Source organism: Blennius ocellaris (assembly GCF_963422515.1).
Source record: "Blennius ocellaris genome assembly, chromosome: 10".
NCBI classification, from domain to species: Eukaryota; Metazoa; Chordata; class Actinopteri; order Blenniiformes; family Blenniidae; genus Blennius; species Blennius ocellaris.
In genome coordinates, this window is record NC_137659.1 from 5,850,785 (window position 1) to 5,875,283 (window position 24,499).

At 41.3% G+C, this 24,499-nt stretch overlaps 1 protein-coding gene across 1 annotated transcript in view; it reads left to right on the forward strand.

Annotated features, from left to right (window-relative positions):
- Nucleotides 1-24,499, forward strand: part of cadm3 (cell adhesion molecule 3) — a gene marked incomplete at both ends in the record, with an annotated part of 85,856 nt that overhangs the window by 44,180 nt on the left and 17,177 nt on the right. The window contains 2 exon segments of the mRNA XM_080503209.1: nucleotides 8,446-8,598; nucleotides 14,087-14,224. Coding sequence (XP_080359335.1) covers nucleotides 8,446-8,598; nucleotides 14,087-14,224 — 291 coding nt within the window.

Below are 24,499 nucleotides of genomic sequence, written 5' to 3' on the forward strand. Positions count from 1 at the left end.
CTTCCTCATGGGAGGATACGAGGGGGAAAGGAAGGCTTTAACTTCAGTGGGAATGACTGCAACCCGTAAATCATTTCATCTCAAACGCACAAAGCACTTTTAGAATTTACATTGGCAGTCCTAAATGAAGGCCCACAAAAGAACTAAAGTGACTGCTGACAACACTGTGCGAGGGGAGGCTGATACTCCAAGGCGTGAGATGTGCGTCTTTTTTAATAATGTTTTATGAAAAAATATTGATCCAGATGAAATCAGTCAAAGTTTTCCCAGAAAGGCTCCCAGGAGATTCACGACGTCCATCAGAGGACCGAGAGATAAACTCTCTTTGATTCCAGGGTGCCCTTAAAAATAATCAGATATATCACAAGGCAAACATGTGGAGACGGATGAGAAAGATGAGCTTATTTTAAAGTTAATGTATTGAAAAATATTCCCTGTGTGATTTGAAATTGATCCTTTTTCTTTTTGATCATAGAAATAAAGGTACAAATCAATAAAGAACACAAAGAAAAAAACACACACATGTAGTGTTTTTAGTCTAATTGCTCTTCTGTCCTTAATATGGCAGAAAAAGTCTTCTGTTTTCATTCTTAGTTCAATGAATTGACTTTTTGGCACCTTCGACCTTTACGAGTTTGTGCAGAAACAGTAAAGTGAGGCACTATAAATAATAGCAGAGTTAGGTTTGCGAAGGTCTTCTCCTCCTTCATCTGTTGTTGTTTTTTTTTTTTTTTGCCAGCACATCATTAGAGCACCGTGTGGTTTACCTTCAGTTCTTCCGCAATTTTTATTCCCGGACTTCAGCCATAAACAAGTGGACCTCAAAGTCCGAGCCTCAGAGGAACTCGGTGACATTTGAGAAATATGCTTTTCATTTTATTCGCAGAGAATTAGATGAGAAGATTGATGCCGCACTCGGATGAGAGCAGCATCGATCTTCTGACTCAAACTTTCAGCGAGAAAAGCAAGTAAAGTGCATTTCCCAAAAAGACCACCGTTCCTTCATACTGAGCTCCTGCAAAAGAGAGAATAAACCACATTTTCGACATGTTTACACAATATTTTTGCGACCCAGGATTGCCAATCCCGGCATACCAAATGTGTGTTCTCGCCACTACTCCACCATCTGCCCCCTCTCTGAAAGTTAAAAACACACACTTGCACCTCAATGTCATCCTGAGTAAATGTAATTAAAACACAGGAGCATATAAAGCGATGTTAGGCAATTCAATTCACACTTTACATTGCATGAATCTGATCTCGTGAATTAAAATGAGCAGCGAGTTAATGTAATGGCTCACACACCAGCAAAAGCAGTTGGAAGCAGCAACCTGATCGTGACAGCCATTATGATAATGGCATACTTAACTTTTTTTTTTCTTTGAAGGTGAAAAAAAAGATGAGGAAATACTTTGCGCTTTAGTATTATACTGTTTTTACGTTCTCTTTAATCCTCTTGCACCACGCCGAGCAGTCGGCGAGATCACTGTCTCCTGTAGGTTTATCTCGCTGGCTGGATGTGTCATCGGTCAGTGTTATTTTGCCAGACATACCCAATGGACATTTTTCATCGCTGTAAATACTACACGGCGGGATTTCATTGGCATGTTGCTTGAAGCTGATACACCGTTGGGAGCATTCCTCTCAATTTCTCTCTCAAGTTTCAAGTGGAACTAATGCCTCCGTGCTTCAATTTGCACCACCTTTGGGCAAAGTTTGGTTCATCTCACCCCCGTTTGCCGCTTTCCATTGATTTTTGCATGCATTTGCGCCGCCGCCTCTAAATGATTTAGTTTTTTGTTTAAAAAAAAAAAATTCTGTCTGAAGGTAGGGCACGAGAGTGAGAGAGACAAGTTGAATCTAAAGGGAGGAAGGAGCAGTGGGGAGGATGAAACAGACAGGGGGTGTGTGTTTATCAAGCTTTTCATAGTCGGCGTAGTGATCCGGGATCAATTGACGTTCTGAGATCAGTGGGGACGGTATGATCAAGGGAAGCCTACGGTCACTGAACCCAGATCAGCTGTCGGAAAGGACGGATAATTAGGGAACTGGAGAGAATTTTCAGAAACAGATGGGAGAATGGAGGCGACATGTGTGGGAGAGCGAGATAGAGAGAGAGAATAAGAGAGGCAGTCTCTCTCTGTGAGTGTCAGCTAAATGCATAACATGTTAAACAAAATAAGAATATGTGTGTTTGAAAGAGGGCTGAAAGAAAGTGGGAGGGGCAAACCGACGAAGAGGAGAGGAGGAAGATGGGATCGATGGGAAAACAAAATAGAAAGAAGCAGGAGGCAAAGTTGAAAGGCAGATTCAGGTTGAGCTAAAGAAGGAGATGAATAGATGGAGAGTCTGGGAGGGAGATAGAGACAGAAATATAAATATATTGGCCTGTGACGGATGTACTTCTCTTCAGCAGCACAGTTTCCTCCCCACACTGTGCCAATAAAGCAAATTTGAATTTGAGAGAGTTCTTGGCAGAGTGGGGATCTTGGTTGGAGAGGCGTGAGGAGGCAGGAGGAAGATGAAAAAAAGAAAAACCAGGAATATATGTATGTGCACTCAGCGTGTGTGTGTGTGTGTGTGTGTGTGTGTGTGCGTGTGTGTGCGTGTGTGTGCGTGTGTGTGCGTGTGTGTGTGTGTGTGTGTGTGTGTGTGTGCTGAGAGAATCCCCTCTCTTCCTGGATGTTTGAAGTTGAAAGAGCATGAGAAAGATTGAGGGAGGAGGTGGAGGAGGAAGAAGACGAGTAGGCGAAAATAGCTGCTGTGACCAGATCAACAGTTGAACCTTTGGGGAGTATCGAGTCTCGAGTCTGAGCTGCCGACAAGAACCGCTGTCTGGACACACACACACACACACACACACACACACACACACACACACACACACACACACACACACACACACACACACGGGCACACACACGCTCCCATACAAAAAGTCTTGTAAGCTGATAAGCAGATCTTGTACTCGGTATGCAATCAACGCAACACAAACGCTGCAACTTCACTGCCCAAAAGTCTCCAGACACTGTTTCGAAACCTCTTGTGCTTTCACATTTAACACAAAGCATTGCAGAGGGGAGATTGGTTGGCTGATGCATTTTTCTCTCTGTAGGTTCCAACTTATTTCCTTTGTCTCGACTTTCACTCGACATGAAAAAGACAGGACTCACCTTGATCATTTCTCATCTCCTCTCCTGGAGACATGCAACCTGCGTCAATGTATCTCACTGCTGGCGCGACTTCCCGGAGTTAAACTTTAATCAGGTTTTAGATCTAATCCATCCATTTTACCATTTGTATGCAACTTTAGAGTTACGAGTGACTGCAGTCAATAAAAGGTGAATATGGGTGAACGGAGGGTACACCGGGACACTGAATCAGACTGATGAGCACTTTTGCAGTCAGGCACAGGTTAAACATTCTTATTATGCACATAACTTCAAACTCAAATTAAGGATATCCTTGTTGTGACTCAAAAGCATCAAAATAATAAACAAAAGTCTTCAATGATTTCCAGTAACTGCTTGTTCTTGTGTTCTTCCTCAAATGCCGTCCTCTTCATTAAAAGAAGTGCAAACAAGAAATGTCTTATAATGCACTGAGATCCGAGCTGAGATATCAGTGATGCTGCCAGTAAAGATAGCCAAGTACAAACATGCATGATGTTCTTTTTGGGACATTTTGCTTTGTTTTGCACCTGAAGGTTTTCATAAAAATTGGCTTTATGTTGAGATTCTCGTCATTTTTGGTAGTAATTGTTTTGTATTGTCATAATGTAGACGTTTTTACCACAACAAGCTTGTTATGGCACTATATTACTTGTTTGGTCCACTCAAGATGAAATTGTGCTGAATGAGGCCCCTGAACTAAAATGCGTTTGACACTTAATCTAAACACAGGAATGGTGTGATCATAATAGTATAATGCATTGCCAAGCTTTCTTTCGTAACACAAATAATGCATGCAAGACCTCCTAAAAATATGGCATATAGTGCATTAATGTGTGTAAATTACCAATTAACTTTCATTTGACCACTATTTTTAAAGTCAAACAGCTCCCACTGATATTGTAAATGAGGCTGCTGTAGTAAGAACAGGCTCCATAGACACATGTTCTATTTCCAACACACTTAATTATTTCAACTTTACTACAGGGAGTGGATTAAAAAAAAAAAATTCTGTGTACTTTAGGAGATTTCTCCTCGAGCTGCGGAGCCCCTTGACCCCCAGTTAACGCTGCTATGCATCAGAAACCAGTCAGAGGCAGAGAAAGAGAACTGGAGCTAAATCAAAAGCCTCTTTTGTCAGAAACAGGAATATAACTTGTGCAACAGTTGGTGAAGTCGTGCAGAATTGACCCAGAATAAAGGAATTAACAGCTGTATACTTCACAATTTTTTGACAAAATACCTATTCTCTGGTATCATGTGCGTGGGGCATAGAGACGGGAGGGTACTGAACATAATGCTTCTCAGAACTGTGTGACTATCTGGAATTTTAATTATGTGCAGGAATTTTGAAAGCAAACAGCAAGAAAAAAATCCATGTCATGCTTTCTCATCCTTTGTGCTGATAATCCATCAGGAAATTATTTGGACCACATTTTTGGCCTCATCATGAGACCAATGTCAGGCTCTGCTTTTATCAGAGTCCTGCCATGCAAGCTAATTCCTTCATTACAAAATGGTGAGTTGTTATTTGCTTTCTAACATGAGCAATGGGTGTTTTATACTCATGTACCAAATCCCACTGGTTTGAGAAAGTTAAAAAGATTCCTGCACATGTTCGGAGTCGTGGGCTCTGAGCTTAGCTCTCCGGAGTTTCATGTCTTTCCAACATTTGGAGAGGGTCCAGATGTCAGTTCCATGGGAAACCGAACTAGAACGTTACCTACTCATGTGTATTTTCCTCCCAATATGCAAAGTGGAGACTCATATCTCGCCTATTAATCCAGTTTATCTCAAAGCTATCACATTCATTACATTCTTTCAGCGCAGGACCGAAAGCCAAACAGCAGAGTGTGACCTATTGGCAGACTATTTATGTTGCCCACGTCAGACTAAACAGCACATGGCACATGTACAATTTTCAGGGGGCTCCCAATCGATGCACCTTCGTAACTAGATATCATATTGTTTTGGAGAATCCATCACACCTGTCCTCGCGTGCAATATACATCGTTTATAATGAAAGAAGAAAGAAGAAAGTAAAGGAGAGCGGGAGGGAAAGAGCCTGGAGTCCAAAAAGATTAGAAATGGGTGAGTTGTAAGGGAGAAAGGCGCGCGGGAACAAGAGGGAGGGGATTGAGTGGAGACGAGGGGAAGAGAATTAAGGAGACTGATAGTTGAGCGCAAAGTCCAGAGGGTATGGACAAAGGGTGTGTGTGTGTGTGTGTGTGTGTGTGTGTGTGTGTGTGTGTGTGTGTGTGTGTGTGTGTGTGTGTGTGTGTGTGTGTGCGTGCGTGCATGCGTGTGTGAGAAAGTGTGACACACGCACAAATGCCTGCATGCATGCGCACACACGCACAGAGGATACCTCATGAAGACAAATGCAGTGACCTTGCGCAGTGATAAGGCATGAAGATAAAGTAGTGTTGGATGAAATAACGGAGCAAAAAAAAAAATTACCAAGAGAAACGGAAGTGTGTATCTGTGCTTGCGCAGATGTGCAATAGCCACGGACACAGAATTACAAAAAAAAAAAAAAAACAGACAGATGGAGAGATGGCGAGATAATATTGAGACAGAAAGAGCGACAAAGAGATGATGAGACAAACAGACACAGATGTGGCTCAACACCGAGAAAGACAAACAATAAAGAAGAAAAACACATAGTGATCGTAACACACTTGGAAACTCCATGCGCACACTTGTTTGGCAAGACGACACAGTCCTCTTTTTATAAGATTTCGGGGTCTAAATTGGATGCTGCAGCTGCAGTGATGTAGAAGTGGACATGGCATTACTGCGGCGACATACGGCTACTTCAACATCCACCAGTGGAGGTCGGCAGCATTGCACTTGGAGCCACTTTCTGAGTAGAGTTGGCATTAAAAGCGTGTAAGATGTCACTTTTAATACTGAAACAAGTCCAACTATTAACATTGTTTTTCAGTCATTTACATTTAACTGGTGTGTAACAGCCAAAAATAAAATAGTGAAAGTTTCAACCATGATTGAATGACGGTGTTGTAGATCATTTATCCTTCAGCCCCATTTTTGTTTTAATACTCTATTGGCTAACAGGATGAAAAAAATGTGACTTTCACAATAAATCAAGTTTCTCATTCTTTTTTTCCACAGTTGTGTTGCTTTATTTTTTATTTTTTTTAACTGAAAGAAAGTTTCTTTCAGTTAAAAAAAAAAAAAAGATTTCTTTGGGTGTGAGTGAAGTTGTGCACCGTGCAAATGTAGATTTTCTTTTTCAAAACAAAATTCTTAAGAATGGCAGACACAACACAACACTGAGACGCTGAAATCATTGTGAGCAAACAAGAATCAGCCTCAAAGCCCTGCTGTGAGGGCGGGTTTGGAAAAACATGCACAGTGCAACAGTTTCGTTGTGAAATTTCACTGTAATTTGCACCAGAAGATATTGTTAAAATTGGCCTTATGTTGAGATTGTACTAATTTTTAGTCCTAATTGTTTGTTTTTTGGCAGAAATTTCAACATTTTCATTACAATGGCATCCCCGGAATCTACTCTACAAAAACAAATTTGTAACTTTAAAAAGAACATGGGATGAAATGAAGCAAAATTGGAGGTGATTTTAGATAAATACTGAAATCCAACTTATTTTAACAAATGCTTAATCTGTTTTATCTGCTGCACATGAACTGACTTTGCACGTGTGTGCGAGGCAACTTAAAACTAGTGCGCATATGGAAACAGGTCTGGCTTCCTGAACTTAACCAGAGTAGGCTTTCGTTTTTCTTCTTTTTTTCTTCTTCGCCCTGCATGTATCTGCTTTCTTGCAGCCTGGTTGTTATACATTCAGCCTTTATTTGCGTAGCGCCGACTCTGCATGATGGCGCCAGAGAACAAAGCTGAAAAGCCCTTTATTGAGACGGAGCGATAGACGGACAGGCATCTGGATAGACGGGCAGGATGGGGAGGCAGGAAGACAGGCAGCAATCACGCTGCACAAACACTGCAGAGGTCAATGCTATCATGGAAACGAGTGGTTATTTCGTAGCATTTCATCATCATCGTCTATCTCGGTCGCTTGCGCTCTCTCCCTCTTTCATGGCTGGATTTCTCATTGATGACAAAGCCATTTATGTCTCTCTTATGTTTCCTCACCCCCTCCCCTCCCTCCAGCCCACCTCTCCTTCCTCCCATACTCGTCCCTCATGGTCTCTTCCCTATTCTCTTTGCTATTTATGCTTCCTCTGTTTTATTGTTCTTTGGTTTTTTTTCTCTCTCATGCACTTTCTTCCGTCTCTCATTCTCAATTTGCGTCTCCTCTCCCCTCTCTTTGCTCTTTGTCTTGCGTTGCGTCGTTCACACTTACACATCTCTGCTATTTTCTGCTCCTCTCTCTCTCTCTCTCTCTCTCTCTCTCTCACCCCGCCTTCATCACCTCTCCTGTTCTTCCTCCTCTTCCTCTTACATCATTTTTTTCTCCCTCTAAACACTTCAATTCCCTCTTCGACTTCTTATTTCTATTTAAATTTCTTTTTCTCGTGATTTAGATTTGTCTTTCTTTATCTCCTCTTTTCCTCTCACTGTGGCCTCTCCATCCTTGCATTGCCTCATTAACACGATTTCTTTCACTCTTCTCATCACCTTTATGTTTCTCACTGTATTCCCACCCATTTTTTGTCAACTCTTTCTCTGCTTTCTCCAATATGCCAACTTTTTCTACCAGCTTTTCATAACCAGGGATCTTTTTCCTCATATGCACTTATTATTTTCCTTTCTCCTGTGTACCCTTGTTAAATTGCTTACTTTCCTTTCTTTTCGCTCCCCCTTCACTCTCATTGGTCAATTGTTTTGTTAGCTTTTTCCTCCTTTCTATCAGATGGGTAAATGCTTTGAGTTGACTAAGTTCTAATTGACACCGTGTGAATAAAAATGGGATTGAATAATAACATCTGGAGTTTCCTTTTCCTTTTATTCACATTCTCCATTCTTATTGTACTTTTCATTGCACATTTATTCACTTCTTTGCTGACTCTTCCTTCTTCCTTCCCCGAATAGTCATTTATCCTCTCTCCTCGTTCTTTCTCATCCCTTCTAATTAACTTTCTGATAATTCCTCATTTTAAAAAGAGACAAGGACGTAATAATTATTTGGAGAAAAAAATCTCTTTTAATTCATTTGGAAACTACTCACCAAAGTAAAAAAAAAAAAAAAAGAATAAAGAATTAAACTTGTGAAGCACATCTACCTTGGACTTTTTTCTGACGGTCGATGCTCTTTGTGTTCTTCTCCTCCAGCGCTGAGAGATAACCGCATCCAGCTGCACCGCTCGACTTCCACCGAGCTCTCCATCACCATCGCCGAGGTGCAGATGTCCGACGAGGGCGTGTACACCTGCTCCATCTTCACCATGCCGGTCCGCACCGCCTGGGCCACCGTCACCGTGCTAGGTGGGCTGCACAAATACGCAACCTGTAGCACACACAGTGCAAACACATCCCGTCAAACACTGTGCATATATAAATGTCTACTAACAGATGTCACAACTTTGGCAAAAACTTAGAAAGTGTGGGGTTCAACCTGCCAAGTTATTTTTGATAAAATAGGAAAGAAAGCAAACATATAAAAGAAAATGCTTGCACCATTTTTAATAATTCAGTTCTCACTTTTAGTGAAACTCCCTTCGCTCTAACCTTTCCATCTCCCGTCTGTCCTTGAAGGAGGAATCCTTTCTGTCAGACCAATTCAAAGGTTTTTTGGGTTGTTTTTTTTTATATATTTCGCAGCCTCACGTAGGCTCGTCTGAAAATATTGCTTTGTTCTCACCGAGGGCTAATGGTGCAGGATCCTAGTGCTCACACTCAGGCATGTCTCCTTCCAGATTGATTGATGTCTGTACAAATCAGCTTGACTGCAGTCTGTCTTAATTTCCCTCCCAAACCTGTAGGATTGTGACAAATTTAAATGGATTATATGGAGCCCGTGGCATATTTTCTGATTTTCTCCTCTGTTGTCATGTTGTTTACACCAATTTTGGAAAAAAAAATTTATAGCCTTTTTCTACCAGCCACTTGGAGATGATGACACATGGGTAATGTATGCCCAACAAATTACAGAATTCTTGAAGTTGTGTGGAAAAGAAGCTGAAATCCACTTTGGCACACTGCTTGTGGTATTGTGCCCTGAACCCCATCGAGTTTAAACTCTCTCTTTGCTAAATTACGTTTCACCTTGTAGATGTCCATTGTAACTCTCACTCGGGGAAAGTTGCTTGTCAGCTTGAAGCAGAGCACCGCTCCGCCGGCAATTTAGTGTCGAACTTGCACACAAAGTTTAGAGACTTGTAAGATGCTTGATTTAAAAAGAATCCTTGCAATCAGTGCAGTAAACACAGAGATATCCCGAGGTTTAATCTGTAGCATGCATAAAGCTGCTAAAGCACTGAAAACTATAACTCAATTGCTTCTTGTCGTCAGATCTTTTTATACCTGGGGAGAAATAATCTGATTCCCCATGTGTAAAATTGCCGGTTTTCCCTTAAAATAAAAAAAGGAAAAGTTATTTTGATTTTGTATTCTTGCCGATCTGAAAAGTCACAGAATAACTGACAAACATTGAAATATACTGTATGTATATAAAAGACGAGAGAGAGAAAGACAGGCAAACCATAATGTTGTTCTTCTGGAGTCTGTCGTGCTGCCTTCATTCACTTAGATCCACATCCTTGCTTATACCGTTAACCTTTGTGTAAGGCGTTGACCTGTTATAACTCTCATGTTGAGATAAACCAGCTCCACTCATCCTCCGTGAGATGGATGTTATTACCTATGTGAGACGCTTCCCTGCAGCAAGCAATAAATTGCGGTCTCCCTCTCAGCGGAGAATAGGCCCCTTTATTGATTCAATATTGGGCTAATCAGCTTTGGATCCCCCACAAACAGTCTTTCAGGTATTGATTCTTGTTAGTCGAGTTGTTTCTGTAACTCGGTGTCAGTTTCTTTTGGCAGTATTCCATAACTTTACTTGAAGACGAGAACAAAACTGTGTGTTTGGCCGTCCTAGTTAATGGCCGTATAACCACAATGGACAAAGTGCATACATGGAAAGACCAGCTGGTCTGTTATTCCTGGGTGAATATGCTGGGCAAATTTACAGCCAACAGTTTCACTGTTCAAACAGATATAATGAAATTGGACCATTTTTTGAGTTGATCATAAACATTTTTTTTTAATGATGTACTGTATAGATTGCAGCAAAAATGCAAGTCCACCACTGATATGCAATGCAGTGCGTCTGCAACTTGTGATTTTGAGGATGTTTAATCAAAGCTCATTTCTTCCTCGCAGCTCTCAGTACGTGCAAATTTGCCAACAAATTCTTGGATGACAAGCTGGAACCGCACGGGGCTTCTGCCGAAATTCTCTCGTAAAATGCACTTAGTGGAAACAAGAGATGCTAAAATTTGGAATAATTCAGGGTGGGGCAAGGCGGCTTATGTTTACACGGCTGCTCAGTAGTGAAAAGGCCAAAGAACACGTTTCCTCCTCACATTTTGGGATTAGTCAGTGAGCAGCAGGGGGAGCACCCTCAATAAATCATTTTGTCCTAGAAAGTACATCGAAGAGAATTAAATGTAGCGATAAAAAATACAAGCCCGTTTTTCTGTGAGGGGAGGAAGAGGATGACGTGAAGTAGGAGGTGACAGCAGGTCTAGTTTACTTCTCGAGGCTCAAATTAGCATTGAGAACCATCCCTCAACATTTCCAGCAGTTTTGCAGTAATTGTGATTCCAGCATTTTGTATTCGCTGTAATTGACGGCTGTGACACTGTATTCAATAAATATTTCATGACCCCCGAGAGGGAGCCAGGCCATTAAAAATGTATGGTGAAATGTCTAAAACCCGTGGACCCCTATGGGAGAATCAGGCAGAGATATCGAGTTTTGGCCCCGGCGTCTTTGTGTACGTGCGCTTTAAATGTTTGTTTTGACATGTGGGGGTTTTCTGACCGTTGCACATGCCATCACACATCAGTGCATAACTGCTGAGTGTGGTCAGTTTTAAACGACTGTGTATCTGTGGGAATAAGACGTGAGGCGTGCCAAAGCTCTGACCTGAGCTAAGGAGAGAATAATTTATACCGGCTTTATTCTCTTTTATTCTTCTTGTAGAGAAAAAGGGTCTCGACAGGGCTTCTCCAGCCCATCCTATACTACCAGCAGTATTATTCCCTCATTAATATTCAATGCTATTTTACTGCCAGAGAGCTTCCGCACACAGTGCATTACATCAAATACAGCCCCATTAAAAATTGACAACTTTTTATTTTTTTGATGTATACCTCGGTTACTTCACATCTTTATCTCTTTATCTATTTCCCCACACACCACCTAAACTCTTGAAATTTTAAAAATATTTCAACATTTGGAACCAAATCTCAATTTTCATCCCATTAAATGCCCGCGCCGATCTTCATCTATCTTCATATTCCCGTATCCTTTCAGCTCTTTCTTTCCCACCCTGCACCCGTCAGCCCTGCGTTCTCCTGCAGTAATGCACAAGACGGCGGCTTGCGGTGGATGGCAAGCCGAATGTTCATTATTTTCAAAAGCAGAATGACAGTAAACTCCGCCAACATTTGGAAGACAGTGCCGCCCACAGCGGCTCCAGATGGAGTATGGCAAGTTCAGAAAATGTCTTCCTCTCGCCTTCAACCACGGTGGTGAAGGCAAAGTGGATTTGGAGATATTTGGCCGCATGGATGTGTTGATTTCTTTTTCCCACCACGTCTTATTTCCACTTCAGCTTGTGCTCCAAGAGAGTAGTAATTATGCAAAATTGTCTTATTTCAGGCAAGTGTTTGCGAATGTGGAGGAACACCTCGGCAGACAGAAGCAGTGTCATGAGATTCTGGTGTGAAGGAGGATGTTTCACTTGGCTACATCTTTTCTCTTTTACCATGGCATATTATTGGAGTCCCTCCTTTCCTCTCACTCATCCCAGTTAGCTGTCACCCAAAGCACCATTCCTTAAAAAACAGTGTTACCCAGCTATTTGAAACCCTGTTATGGCTTTTAGTTAATAAATTCTGGGATTTGTATTTAATAATTTCTTTGTGGAGTATAATTTACTTGACATTTCGAACTGACCTGGGCCACTGAGAACGAACAGTCAAACAACCAGCCTGAACTGCAGAAATGCCAGGACTGTCAGTGGTAATGCAGAACTCACGCTGCTGACTTTAAAGGGATAAGGCATTATTATTGTGCTCGTCGAATTAATTGCATTTTCACGATCATCTCAGAAGACAGCCGTTCTGCCATGTGGGGCTTCACCCGCAAATGTTGAAGCACTTAATATGTGTGCCACAACTACTGCTGTTAAGTTAATGAAGGATTTTATCATTTTCTTTGGGGAATTTTTTTTTTTTTTGTGTCTGTGTTCGGTTTTCTTCACACTCCCATCATTTTCTGAAGTCTTGCTAAAAGTCTGGCCTTTCCAATTGTATGAAAAAAGAGAAAAATAGACATAACGAGAGCTTGTTATTATATTACTGTCTAATTTTCTTGTGAAATATCTTAATAATGCTTTATTTGAAGATTTTAAGCAACTTTAACATAGTTTACTTCAGAAAATAAAGAGACAGATGACCACCCATGCACTCACACCACGAGCAGTTTGGTGTGAAGTCAGGCCGTTTGCACAAAAATGTCTCGAGTGAAAACATATCGTATTTGTGTTTTCATATCAGAAAACTTTCACTTTTACACAACAGTGAACATGCAAACATCCACACTGAAAGACTAACTGACAGTAACTGAACTTGAATGGGAAATATACTAAATTGCTACGGCACCATGCAACAAGTTCTGCTATCACATAATTTTGACTTGAAATGATTGAGATTACTTATCATACTAAATACTTGCCATTTTTTATTGGAAATGCTTGTTGCTGTTGGTTCGGAGACGAAATGTTTCCCTTCAATCATTCATCACTTATATTCACTTTATTCTTCTTAAGGGTTGCAACTTGGTCCCCAACTAAGCTCCCAAACTTGGAATTATGTAAACCCGGTTCTCTTTCTGTGACGGGACCATGTTCACCACTGCTCCACCATGTCGGCAGATGGCACTTCTTTCTATCAAGTTCTTTACTTATGAAATTTCAGTAAATATAAGGTATGGCTCAAAGTGAGTTACTGCACATTCAGCCTCCGTGTTCCATTAAATATTATTTCAATACAATCTAGAAATGTTCAGTTTGTTGTTGCACGTGGCAAAGAAATGTGACATCTTCACACTGAATTGTTTGGCATTTGAGAGTGACACTGGAAGCAGAAAACACGGGGGCATACATTGCTCCAGTGTTAAACTGGAGTGTCGCTGTCAAACACAGATTCATCTCCAAGAGGTTTGTAGAAACAGTGAGTTACTTTGGCCTTTCCTTCTGAGATTCAAACAGTCATTATCTGCACAGCCTTAATTGGTTGCTTGTCAGCAAAGCAGAGGAATATTCTAGTGCAGCAGCCATGACAAACACTTATAATGGACACAGTGGATCTGATGCTTTCTGGAAGGTCATTTAAGCTGCTGTGCAATGACTATGAACCCTCTTCGGTGCATGTCGTTTGCCTGTCTGCATCATTATATATTTTTTCTCCCAGCTGGTTTCCATCACAGCTTTCAAAACTGGCCAAATTAATTCCAGCCTGTCTGCGATACGGTGGGTGCCGTATCGCAATTTGCCTGTGATCCACGTCACTCCATACATTTGACGTGCTCCGACTTTGCAATCATATGCATTAGAAGCTCGCCTTCTGGCCTCCTTTTTTGTTTGTTTTTTTCTGAGCGACAAGGTCAGCCCTGAAGCGTGGATGTTTTGCCACTCTTCCCTTTCTCGCCCACTCAAAATATTTATGTCTCCCTCTCTCTCTAGGTGTGCCCGGGAAACCTCAGATCTCAGGCTTTGAGACCGCCGTACAGGAGGGGCACAAAGTCACCCTGACCTGCACCAGCACTGGCAGCAAACCCCCCGCCAAGCTGCACTGGTACAGAGGAGACGAGAAGCTGGAAGGTGAGAGATACAGATGTCCTGAGTGTGTCTGTGTGTTGGAAAACATTTGTAACGGAAGGTCATACAACTTTGTGGCGCTAGTTTTTGTACTTTGGCTGGCAGTCATTAAAATAAAAGAAGAAGAAGAAAAGAACACAGGCTGTGGTCATGTATGTCCGTGTAGGAGAGTATGTGTGGGTATGTAATAGGATGTATGCTCTTCGGGAATGTGTTTTCTTTATTGTGTAGTTGTCTTTGTTGTTTGTTTGGTGTGTTTGATCCTTCGGTGTGCAGTGTGTGGGATTTGCACAAGTTCTGTGCCTACGTTCGCAGGCCTAAAGCGCACATATGCCTCACGTATGAATGTTTCTGTGTGGTTTTGATTGTGCGTGAGATCACGCTGCGTCTATTGCGTACTCGCCATATTGCCTGCTGCCTCTCTGCGTGCCCTAAACCTGCGTCTGCATATGTGTGTGTGCACCAGTGAGAGAACACGCTGTGAGTGTGCTTGTGCCCTTCTTCCTCATCAGTCTTTCCTCTCCTGATCTGGCAAATTTGTGCCTCTGCGTGTGTTCACAATCTATGTGTGTGTGTGTTTGCTTTTATTGTACATCATGTGTGTCTTGTTGGTGAGTTTATGTGTGGCTCTGCAGTGTGTGTGTTATACTGCAACATTTCTGCAACTGGGAGTGACACAACAGAGAGCGGGCGATGGCGTGGGTCGGATCTAACTGGGGATAACGACAGAATCCAGCAATAAAAGGCAGGGCGGAGGAGAGGATGAAGGGATGAGGTCGAACACAGAAACAGAGATAGAGAGAGCTTTGCATGAGGTCGGGCCGAACGGTCTTTTGTTAGAGATAAACTAGAGAAATGAGCAGGGAAGAGAAAGGGAGAGCCAGAGGGAACACAGTGAGTATGTCACGAGAGGACAAATTAGCCGGCTTTTTTCTTTCAGATAAACTGAAAATCAAGGAGCCGATTGGCAGCCTCTGAGTCACACCAGTGGTATTGGCAGTGGCAGTGTTTCTCCAAATTACAACCATGTTTCCCACAAACCCCTCTGCTTCTTGTTGCTTCATCAGTCAGAGGTTTTTCTGTTTTGCTTTACTGAGCAGAACAAACATGTTGGAAGTGTTGTTTTTGTTGCCCTTTCACTCCTTCCACCATCTGCCCTCTCAAGAAACCACGGACGCTCGAAGATGTGCTCGCTCTCGAAGAACAGCGCCCTCTTTCTGTCAACGAGAGCTCCTCCAGCAGATGCCCTGCCAAATCCTACTTTATATAAACTGCAGTGTTTAGTCTGGTGAATCTTCTTTTGAGTGGCCTTTTCTACGGTAATTATTCTAATATAATGTGATGATATGACGTGATAAGGTCTTATTGATGTGAAAATTCTACACTCGGGCTTTGTAATGCAAAAATGCCCATCTTGTGTCCTGACGCCTTGGCAGTGTTCGTGTTTGCTATAATTATGGATTGAAAGGAATCAAAAGAATGGACCAAAGCTACAAAGAGAAGGAGGAATGGGAGAGCTGCCCGCCTGAGGACAGATTATCTGGTCCTTTTGTTCCAGCTGAACTAAAAACAGGAGACGGAGAGAAAGGAGAGAAGTGCTGAGATTGTTGCTTTTTTAGAGGGACTGGATTTTGCTTTAAAGGGTCACTTCACTCAAATCACATAAAGCTGTACACTTCCACTTACTGACAAGGATATTTAGCCACAGATGACTTGAGACATAATTTCTCCACATGCCCACACACTCACACAAACCACTGTGTATAGGATTTACTATGAATGCAAACAGTAAAGCAATGTCTATTTGAAAGCAATAGAAAAAAGGATTTTTTTTTTTTGGTGACTGAATTCTTTCTGTCTTCTTTTGAGGGTGACTAAGGCTTATCTGGTGGAGTTGGTCACCTCAAACCCAAAGGTTAGCAGGTCGATCCAACAACAGCCCAGACCTTCTGTCAAAGTGTCTTAGTGTCAAACAAAGACTCCATTTACACAACGTTTCAAGTGAAAACATATCAATAATATGGACTGGGAGTCATGACACGCTGGAGGCAAACATTTTTTTTTATTGCCCGTCTACAGAGCACATGCACTGTTCTCACCGTCTACATGGCGACGGGCCACCAGTGTTTCCAGAAAGTTGTGTTTTCTCCCATTTACACGGAGTTTTACAAACTTCCACCTTGAGAGCTGTTTCATTTTTAGTATCTCCATGTACCATTTTACAGTAATGTAAACAAACATGCAAAGCGCTTCCAAATTTTTTCCTCTTCTCTTGAAAGCGTTATGTAAACGGGCCATGAAGTTCAAACAGCTCCCGATGCATGGAGGCCATCCCCATTGGTGAATGAGTGCATAAATGTGACAATATGATGTGCCTTGACATTGTTGAATCCATCTTACTCATTTTGTGTTCATTACAGCTTTGCATGCCTATGCCAATTTTACTGACACTATTATATCATAAAATATTACTGTAGTATTTTAACATTTTATCTTTATTGTAATGCATTTGACTCTAGTGTTTGATGCTTGTTTGTGGAGATGGTTTGGATATACTGGGACCTGAAAGAAATCTCCCATAAGGGAGAAATAATGTTGTCTGAACTGAAGTGAACAATGATTGAATTTTTGAGAGAACCACAACGTGGAATTGTTAAAGAACTAACTCAGCTGATGAAATACAGTTATCTGCAGGAATAGATAGATAGATAGATAGATAGATAGATAGATAGATAGATAGATAGATAGATAGATCAATACACAGATAGATAATATAAAAATATTAAATATCCACACTGCTTGATTTACACCAGCAGTACATTTAATGCCACTGTAGAGACCAGTGTGCCCTTTACGTGGCAAGTCGGAAAGTAAAGGTGTTGGCAAGAGGTTGATGGATGTGCAGCACCTCCAGAACCAGAGTGTGTATTCTCTCGCAGACGTGCAATTAATGATTGCTTTTGTTCATGGTCCTCACCTTTCTTCAATAACTGTGTTAAGGTTGGCCAACCTTAACTACATTTTAAAGGGCTACTCCAGCAAACTGCAAATCTATGACGGTATTGGACCTAAAGATGACAGATTCCAGACGATATGATGGAAGAGGACTGTCACAGGTTATCTGGTGTTACAGATCAGATCACAAAGCTCACAGATTGGATTGCACCATGGCTCAGAAAATGTGTAGATTCAACCTGACTGTTTTGTATGTAAAAGACGCTGACTGTGTTTTAATCCTGAAGTTGAGTGTGAAAGAAAGTATAAGTTGTAGATCTTTTGACAACTAACACCATCAACCGTGATTGGAGCTGCTTTGAGCAATTATTTGTCTTGGGAGTTTTTTTTCCTCTGACTGCAATTCAACAAGATTTATGGATGTTTTTACTTCAAATACATTGTTTTCTAACCTCTTTTTTAGAACAGTATTTGACTTCTAAACTGCTATTAGCCAAATGTATGCCAAACTGTAAACCTGTAAATCTTGAATAAGCACCCAAAACACCCAAGTCCAAGCTTGTCCATGAAGTAGATCTTTACATTTTATGCTTTTTTGTTTGCATTCACCCATTTAATATATCACTCATGGTTTTAAGGTGCTTGAATTGAGGGTACAGCTTTGGCAGCAGGTTGTCGTCCATTATGGCACAAACAGAGAAACAGACACATACAAGCAATTAATTGAGTCACCAATTCATTCAAATGTATATCTTTGGACTGGGGGAAATTGAGAACATGAGGTGAGAGCGCTAACCACTACATCATGAATGTTTTCACAGAAATATCATGTGTCAGGATTGGTGACATTTCTACATGTATAAACGCAGTTCCCTGTTTGTGTTTTGGGTGAACTGAAGGGAGAGCGTAGGAACGTAGAGACAGGCGGAGAACGATTTTAAACAGATCAAGTCAGTGGGAATGATGTTGTGTTTGAGGCCTCGCTCAGCCATCCTGACACTGTACGACAGCGATCACTCAGCCCTGGAATGGCACACACACTCACAAACCTCTTCGGTTCAACACACAAACACTGGTAATGGACAGATGATAATCACACACATACACACACCGTCACGAAGAGCTCATCTCCGGCGAGATGGTGGAGGATCACCACGGGTCAGTGTGTTATTATTACAGCTTCTCATTCATCCAGCGGCAGCGTGTGCGTGTGTGTGTGTGTGTGTGTGTGTGTGTGTGTGTGTGTGTGTGTGTGTGTGTGTGTGTGTGTGTGTGTGTGTGTGTGTGTGTGTGTGTGTGTCTGTGTGTGTCTGCTCACCTCTGTCTTCCTGAGAACTATACTGAGAGACAGAGATACAGAGAGAGTGAGAAAGAGTGAGAGAGAAAGAGTGGTGTGTCTTGACAGAAAGTAAGAGAGAGAGAGGGAGAGTGTGAGTGAGAGAGAGAGAGAAAAAGAGAGAGAGAAAGAGTAGTGTTGGGAGGAGAAAGATGCCTCGTATCAAGAAAGTGACAGTGAAGGGCTGCTGAGGAAACACAACAGAGAAGAGTGAGTGAATGAACGGGAGAGTGTGTATGTGTCTATGTGTGTGTGTGTGTGTGTGTGTGTGTGTGTGTCGGTGTATGTATGAGCCTGTGTATGTGTGTGTGCGTGCATCAAAATAGACGGCGCGACTGCACAGATACTGAGAAGTGATGGAAGCTGCGAGGAGACAAGGCAGGAGGAGGAGGAGAAGAGAGCAGGAGGGGGAATTAAGAAAACCACAGCAGAAGAAGTGAGGCAGCTCTGTGGCTGAGTTGGAGCAGATTGAGAGGGGAGAGGATGAAGCGGAGGGGGACCAGTTTGAAAAGAAGAGGGGGACCAAGGAGCGCAACAGGAGAGCAAGAGAGAGGAAGAGAGGGGAGGAAAACGAGGGAAGGCTGACGAAACGGAGAGAGAAATCCGGAAAGAGGATTTAGATAGAGAGAGCAGAGAGAAGAGAGAAGACGGAGAGGAGGAGAGAGTGCGGGAAAGGGAGTGGTAATTGAGAAGAATGAAAGGCTAAGAGCTTTGAAGACTGTATTAGTTGTACTGTGTGAAAGGGCTATGGATCATTTAGTGACATCGATGTATTGGATTGGGGATAATGGGGATTTATGGTGGCACTTAAGGGCATACCGGTTGAATTCCGGCCCAAATTGTCATAATGCAGAAAGTGGAGCGGTTGGTGAAGGGTACATGGGCGTGTGTCTGTATGGAGCAACATAATGGAAGAGAAAGTCAGGAACGGATGACGACGGAGGAGGTATTCAGATCAAAATACCTCTGCAGGTAAAAGAAAATCTTGGATTAAAAAAAATTGATTCAAGCAAAAGCACAAAAACTACATTTTGTAGCCAAAGTATCAAAAGAAGAAAAAAAGTACTCACTTTTGCCCAATGTCTGTTCTGAGACTGATTTACTGTTGGTGTTTTATGTGCCACCTGCTTTTTCTGCTTCGAGCAATGCCTGCAAATGGCTTCAGGATGTAAAGGAAGTTTTGAAAACTGGTTGGTTTTTCAAATCACCTTCAACAGAGGAAACATATTTTAAAATGTCTTGATTTGTCTCGTTCAAGAGTTGGTAAGGATGGAGAGACGAGATTGAGATGGTTTAGGAGATGATCGTTGGGTCAGGAGAAGCGAGGGGGTCGTGCAGGCGAGGAAGGAGGTGACAGGAGAGAGAGAGTATTAGAGGAAGTGGATCCACTGTCGTGAGTCCCAATGGAAAAAGTCAATCAAATCAATCAAATCAGCCAAAATCACACTGTGAAAATGAAGAAAATAGGGCTGCACATAGTGATGATTCATCATTTTCTTTCTGCCAATAATTGAATTATATCAGGAGACACTCGAGCAGGAGGGGTAATCAGAGTACCCGAGATATACATTTAACAGGAGGTAGTCGAATGGTATAGTTCTGAAGCTGAACAGATAACAGATCTACACTTTAAAAAAATTAACAATAAATACATTAAAGTTATACATAATATAAATGTACTTAAGTTGCAGAGAATGAATAGGCTGTACACTCACCTCCTCCTCTGCAGAGCTAAAATATATCAGCACTCAGTAATCCAGTAAACGGACTAATAAGCTTACTTTCCAAATTAGATGACCTCATATGAGCACTGGAAACGGACGCTAGTACTTTCGCCCACTACTAATCTAATTAAAAACGAAATGATTTTTAAACCTTCCATTCAACAGTGGGGTTTAGTTTTTTTCCTGAGCATATTATATTTTACCCCCCTCACAGTTCCAGATTTTGACACTTCTTAGATGCCTGGAAGAACAAGAGTTTTCTACTTGCAGCTCTACTGGAGTTGCCCGAGGTTAAGCACCTCGTTCAGTCAAAGTCTGTTCACTCTCGGTCCTCACTGTCATTCAAACACTTGTTTGTTTTGTTTTTTTGTTTGTTTCTTTTTAATGTCATTTCTTATTTTACGTCTGGGGCGTCACTATTGTTTCCATCAATAATAAAGCTGCTTTTGTTTTTTTAATCATTCAAGCTTTGTCTTTATTGCATTTTTCAGACAGTGGAATGTGAGTCTAAAGGCTTCAGAGAGACATACAGATAAATAAACAGATATGAACATGCATACACACACACACACACACACACACACACACACACACACACACACACACACACACACACACACACACACACACACACACACACACACACACACACACACACACACACACACACACACACACAGCCACCTTACTTATGTTCAGAGATCAAACCAGTTGAATAAAAAAAGTGTATTGAACCCGAGGAAAGAAATTATTACTATACATTATTTAGATGTAATAGTCTGCTAGAAGAAATCTCTAGATAGATAGATAGATAGACAGATAGATAGAGAGATAGATAGAGAGATAGATAGACAGACAGACAGACAGACAGACAGACAGACAGACAGACAACCAGCTAGTTTGACTGTGAAACAGAGAAAACAACAGATTTACACTTGATGGACCTTCTAAAATGATAAACCAGATAAATGGATTATTAATAGTGATATTAAAACACCAGGAATGTTAATAAAAAAAAATCATAAACGCTGCTATATTCACCTTTTATTGGTATTATCTGTCTTTACCCATCTGACATTTGTACTTGTTTATTAAGTCTGGGTCGATCGTACTTGAATGGGGAATCTTCTTCCTGTAGGCTGAGAATCCTCCATCTTTATCTAAGCTTATAAATAAATAAATGCAACTCAATTTGCTGAAACAATTTCACAATCTTTCACTGCATTAGCCGAATGACACCACACAGTTGAGCCTCTATTGGACACAAACAGAACAATTTAATCCTACTGGCAAAATTATTTGTTTGATTACCAAAACAATGGGTTTGACCCATTTGTTCTACCATCTTATGGATTAATTGACTAATTGTTTCAGTTGTAATCCAGATTCAAACACACATGTTTAGTATCTCGCTGAACGCAGCAGCTTCAGCCATTTGATTGTCCTAATGTAATTATTGTATGGTGGATTTTACGCCTCGGGGTCAGTATGCGAGCAGCTCGTGCTCCTAATCTGCATGACATCTCCACTTTGGGGGAAGCGAGTTCCCAGGATGGTGCTGGTTTCTCACCTTTTTATTCAAGTGGGAAAAAAAACATGTCCCACATAAAGTTTTCATCAGGTATTGGAGTGCAGCCGGATTGAAATATTAAAGAAAGAGAAAGCAAAACACACTTTTGCTAATGGTGGAAAATTCACAATCTAATATTAAGATGTATTTGAATTATTTAGGAATCTTCATAAACACAACTTTGATGATATGAGACATTGTGCATTTATCTGGTATTTTTATAACCTGTAATAAATCATTAAAGTGTCTTTAATATTAGTAGCTGGTGTGTATGATGACCTGAGGACAAACAGTAAAATATGAGTTTGCATCAAACATTAGTGTTTGTTTAATGCCAATGTTGTCAACAAAAATCTGCTTTTTCCTCCTTCAAAGTAAGAAGAACATATAATCCATGAATATAGTTGTGGTTTCATTTGTGCTGACGGATGCCTGTTGTTTCTTATATATTCAACATTCATTTGCACCTCAATTTTTATAGATACACGGCAACACTACTACATCTCTTCTGCAGCCTGCTTGTTCTGTGCACTTGTAAAAGGCCATCATGCAACGAACACTGACATATTATCACCTTATAAAAGTGATATGTGGAAGGCATTACACAAACATTTCCCTATGTACACAGCAAGCATTTATGGGACGGCATTTGCATTTATTTGCACTTGTGTTTGTGTCTCGGTGAATGTAAATCTAATATTCACTCTCCTTTTCATTTTTATTCTCTCTTTTTTTGCCCCTGCCAAATCCTGAGGGAAATATCTGGCTTCTTTTTTTTTTTTAAGGTTGTGAATGCACTGCCATGTTCACCAGTTAGCTGATAACCTTGTCTGTGCCTTGTTGTTGGACAGATACTGTATGATGTGTTTATCAGAGCTGAAAACAGCTGGCTGCTGCAACTGGAAATAATACTATGAAAGCTGGGACACTGAACCAAAACGGTGAAGTTACAGGCAAGAAAACGTCAGCTCTCAAAATTCCTACACAGTTTTGAGGATGAACAGTTATGTAATTATTATATTTGCTACCAGTTGCAGAGTGATAGAAGGCATTATTTGTCATGAATACACAAAAATTATAGCTTATAGAAGTTGATTATATTTGTTCTGATATAATTCAAAGATTTCAGCTTTTTTCCCCATAATAATAGGAGTGAATATGATATTGCTTTTTGTTATCGCAGCAATAAATAATTATACCAAAACATAATTCAATAGTGACTTCAGCTTGCAGAAACAGCATGCTGGTTATTACTCAAAACACCCAAGGAAACATTATAATTGGAGAATGAGTAACGAGCCACATATTGGTGCATTTGGAATTTCAAAAGCAAACATCTCACAACCAGAGCAAAATGCAAAAACACCCCTCATGTTTCAAATATGCAGATGTGTCTGTGTTTTTTGGTAGTTTGGGTGAACTCGTTTAAGCGTCGCAGTCCACCGTCTTGTACATAAACCATTGTAGCACAACCCATTACTGCTTGCCAGTCCGATTTGCTCGGTGCTTCTCCTGCACCAGCCAACATGCAAATCTGCCCTGATTATCTAATAATGAACTGAGGAAATGTGAATTATGAGCAAATGTGCATCACTGCCATCTTGGGAGAAACCACTTAAACTGAATGCTTCTTATTTTTTCCCTTAATGAATGTGTTGAGTCGGTTCCGTGACCCCCTGGGCCTGAAAAACTTATTAAAACTCAATTGTATGATTTCAAAAAGTATTGTACACAAGAGTCTGTGGGTAAACAAACCGGATTTCTTCATTCCCAAGTCTGGTTTCAGAGATCTGTGGTCTTTAATAAAGGCTGTGAGCTGTCTGTGTTTGTGCATGCGGAGAAAGAGGGAGGATAGTGAGGGAGACAGACAGTGACGAAAAGACTCCTCTGAGTGGCGTAAGATTATTGAAATGCACCTGGAAAGTAAACTAATTTTCTCTGAGGGTCAGAGGACTGGTTATGGTAATAAAAAGAGAGATGTCATTAGATTCAGTGGTATTTGAAGAGTTCTGTAGAGCGGGAGGAGAGAGAGAGAGAGAGAGAGAGAGAGAGAGAGAGAGAGAGAGAGAGAGAGAGGGAGACACCTATAATATCTGTGTGTTTGAATAAAAATAGTGAGATGATGAAAAAAGTGTGTGTGCAAGAGTGTGTTTTTCACTCCGCTTTATCTCCGTCTCCTCGGTGAATATGTTATTCATGAGCCTGACCTACATGCGCTTATTGCTCGTGTGTGCATGTGAGAGTGTGCGTTGTCAGCCCGTGCAGTGAGCGATAAGGTTCTGGTCCACCTTCCAAGATTCGCCAGCCACTTTCACGGTCCGACCACCCTGTTTGATATTTCTTCTTACAAAAGGGTGCGATCTCGGGGATGACAGTCTCAGCTGTGTTTGTGCTCTCATACTTTGGATAACTGTAATGCTGCTGCCGCCGCTGCACTGGCCCGCTTACCCCAGCACAGTTTACCATGGCGGCTCCCGAGAAGGAACGAGACGACAGGGGGACCGACTGCCAACAGAAAAGAGTCTATATGTAAATCTGTGAATACAGCTTCAAGCTGAAAACCACAAGTGTTTTATAAGTCTAAATAACAAAAATGCGCCTCCGACAGATTGCAGCGAGGATGCTGTAGTTTTTCTATTTCAGCCAAAATAAATGTTGCTCTTGAATATAGTTGCCTCTTTGTCCACAGCGAC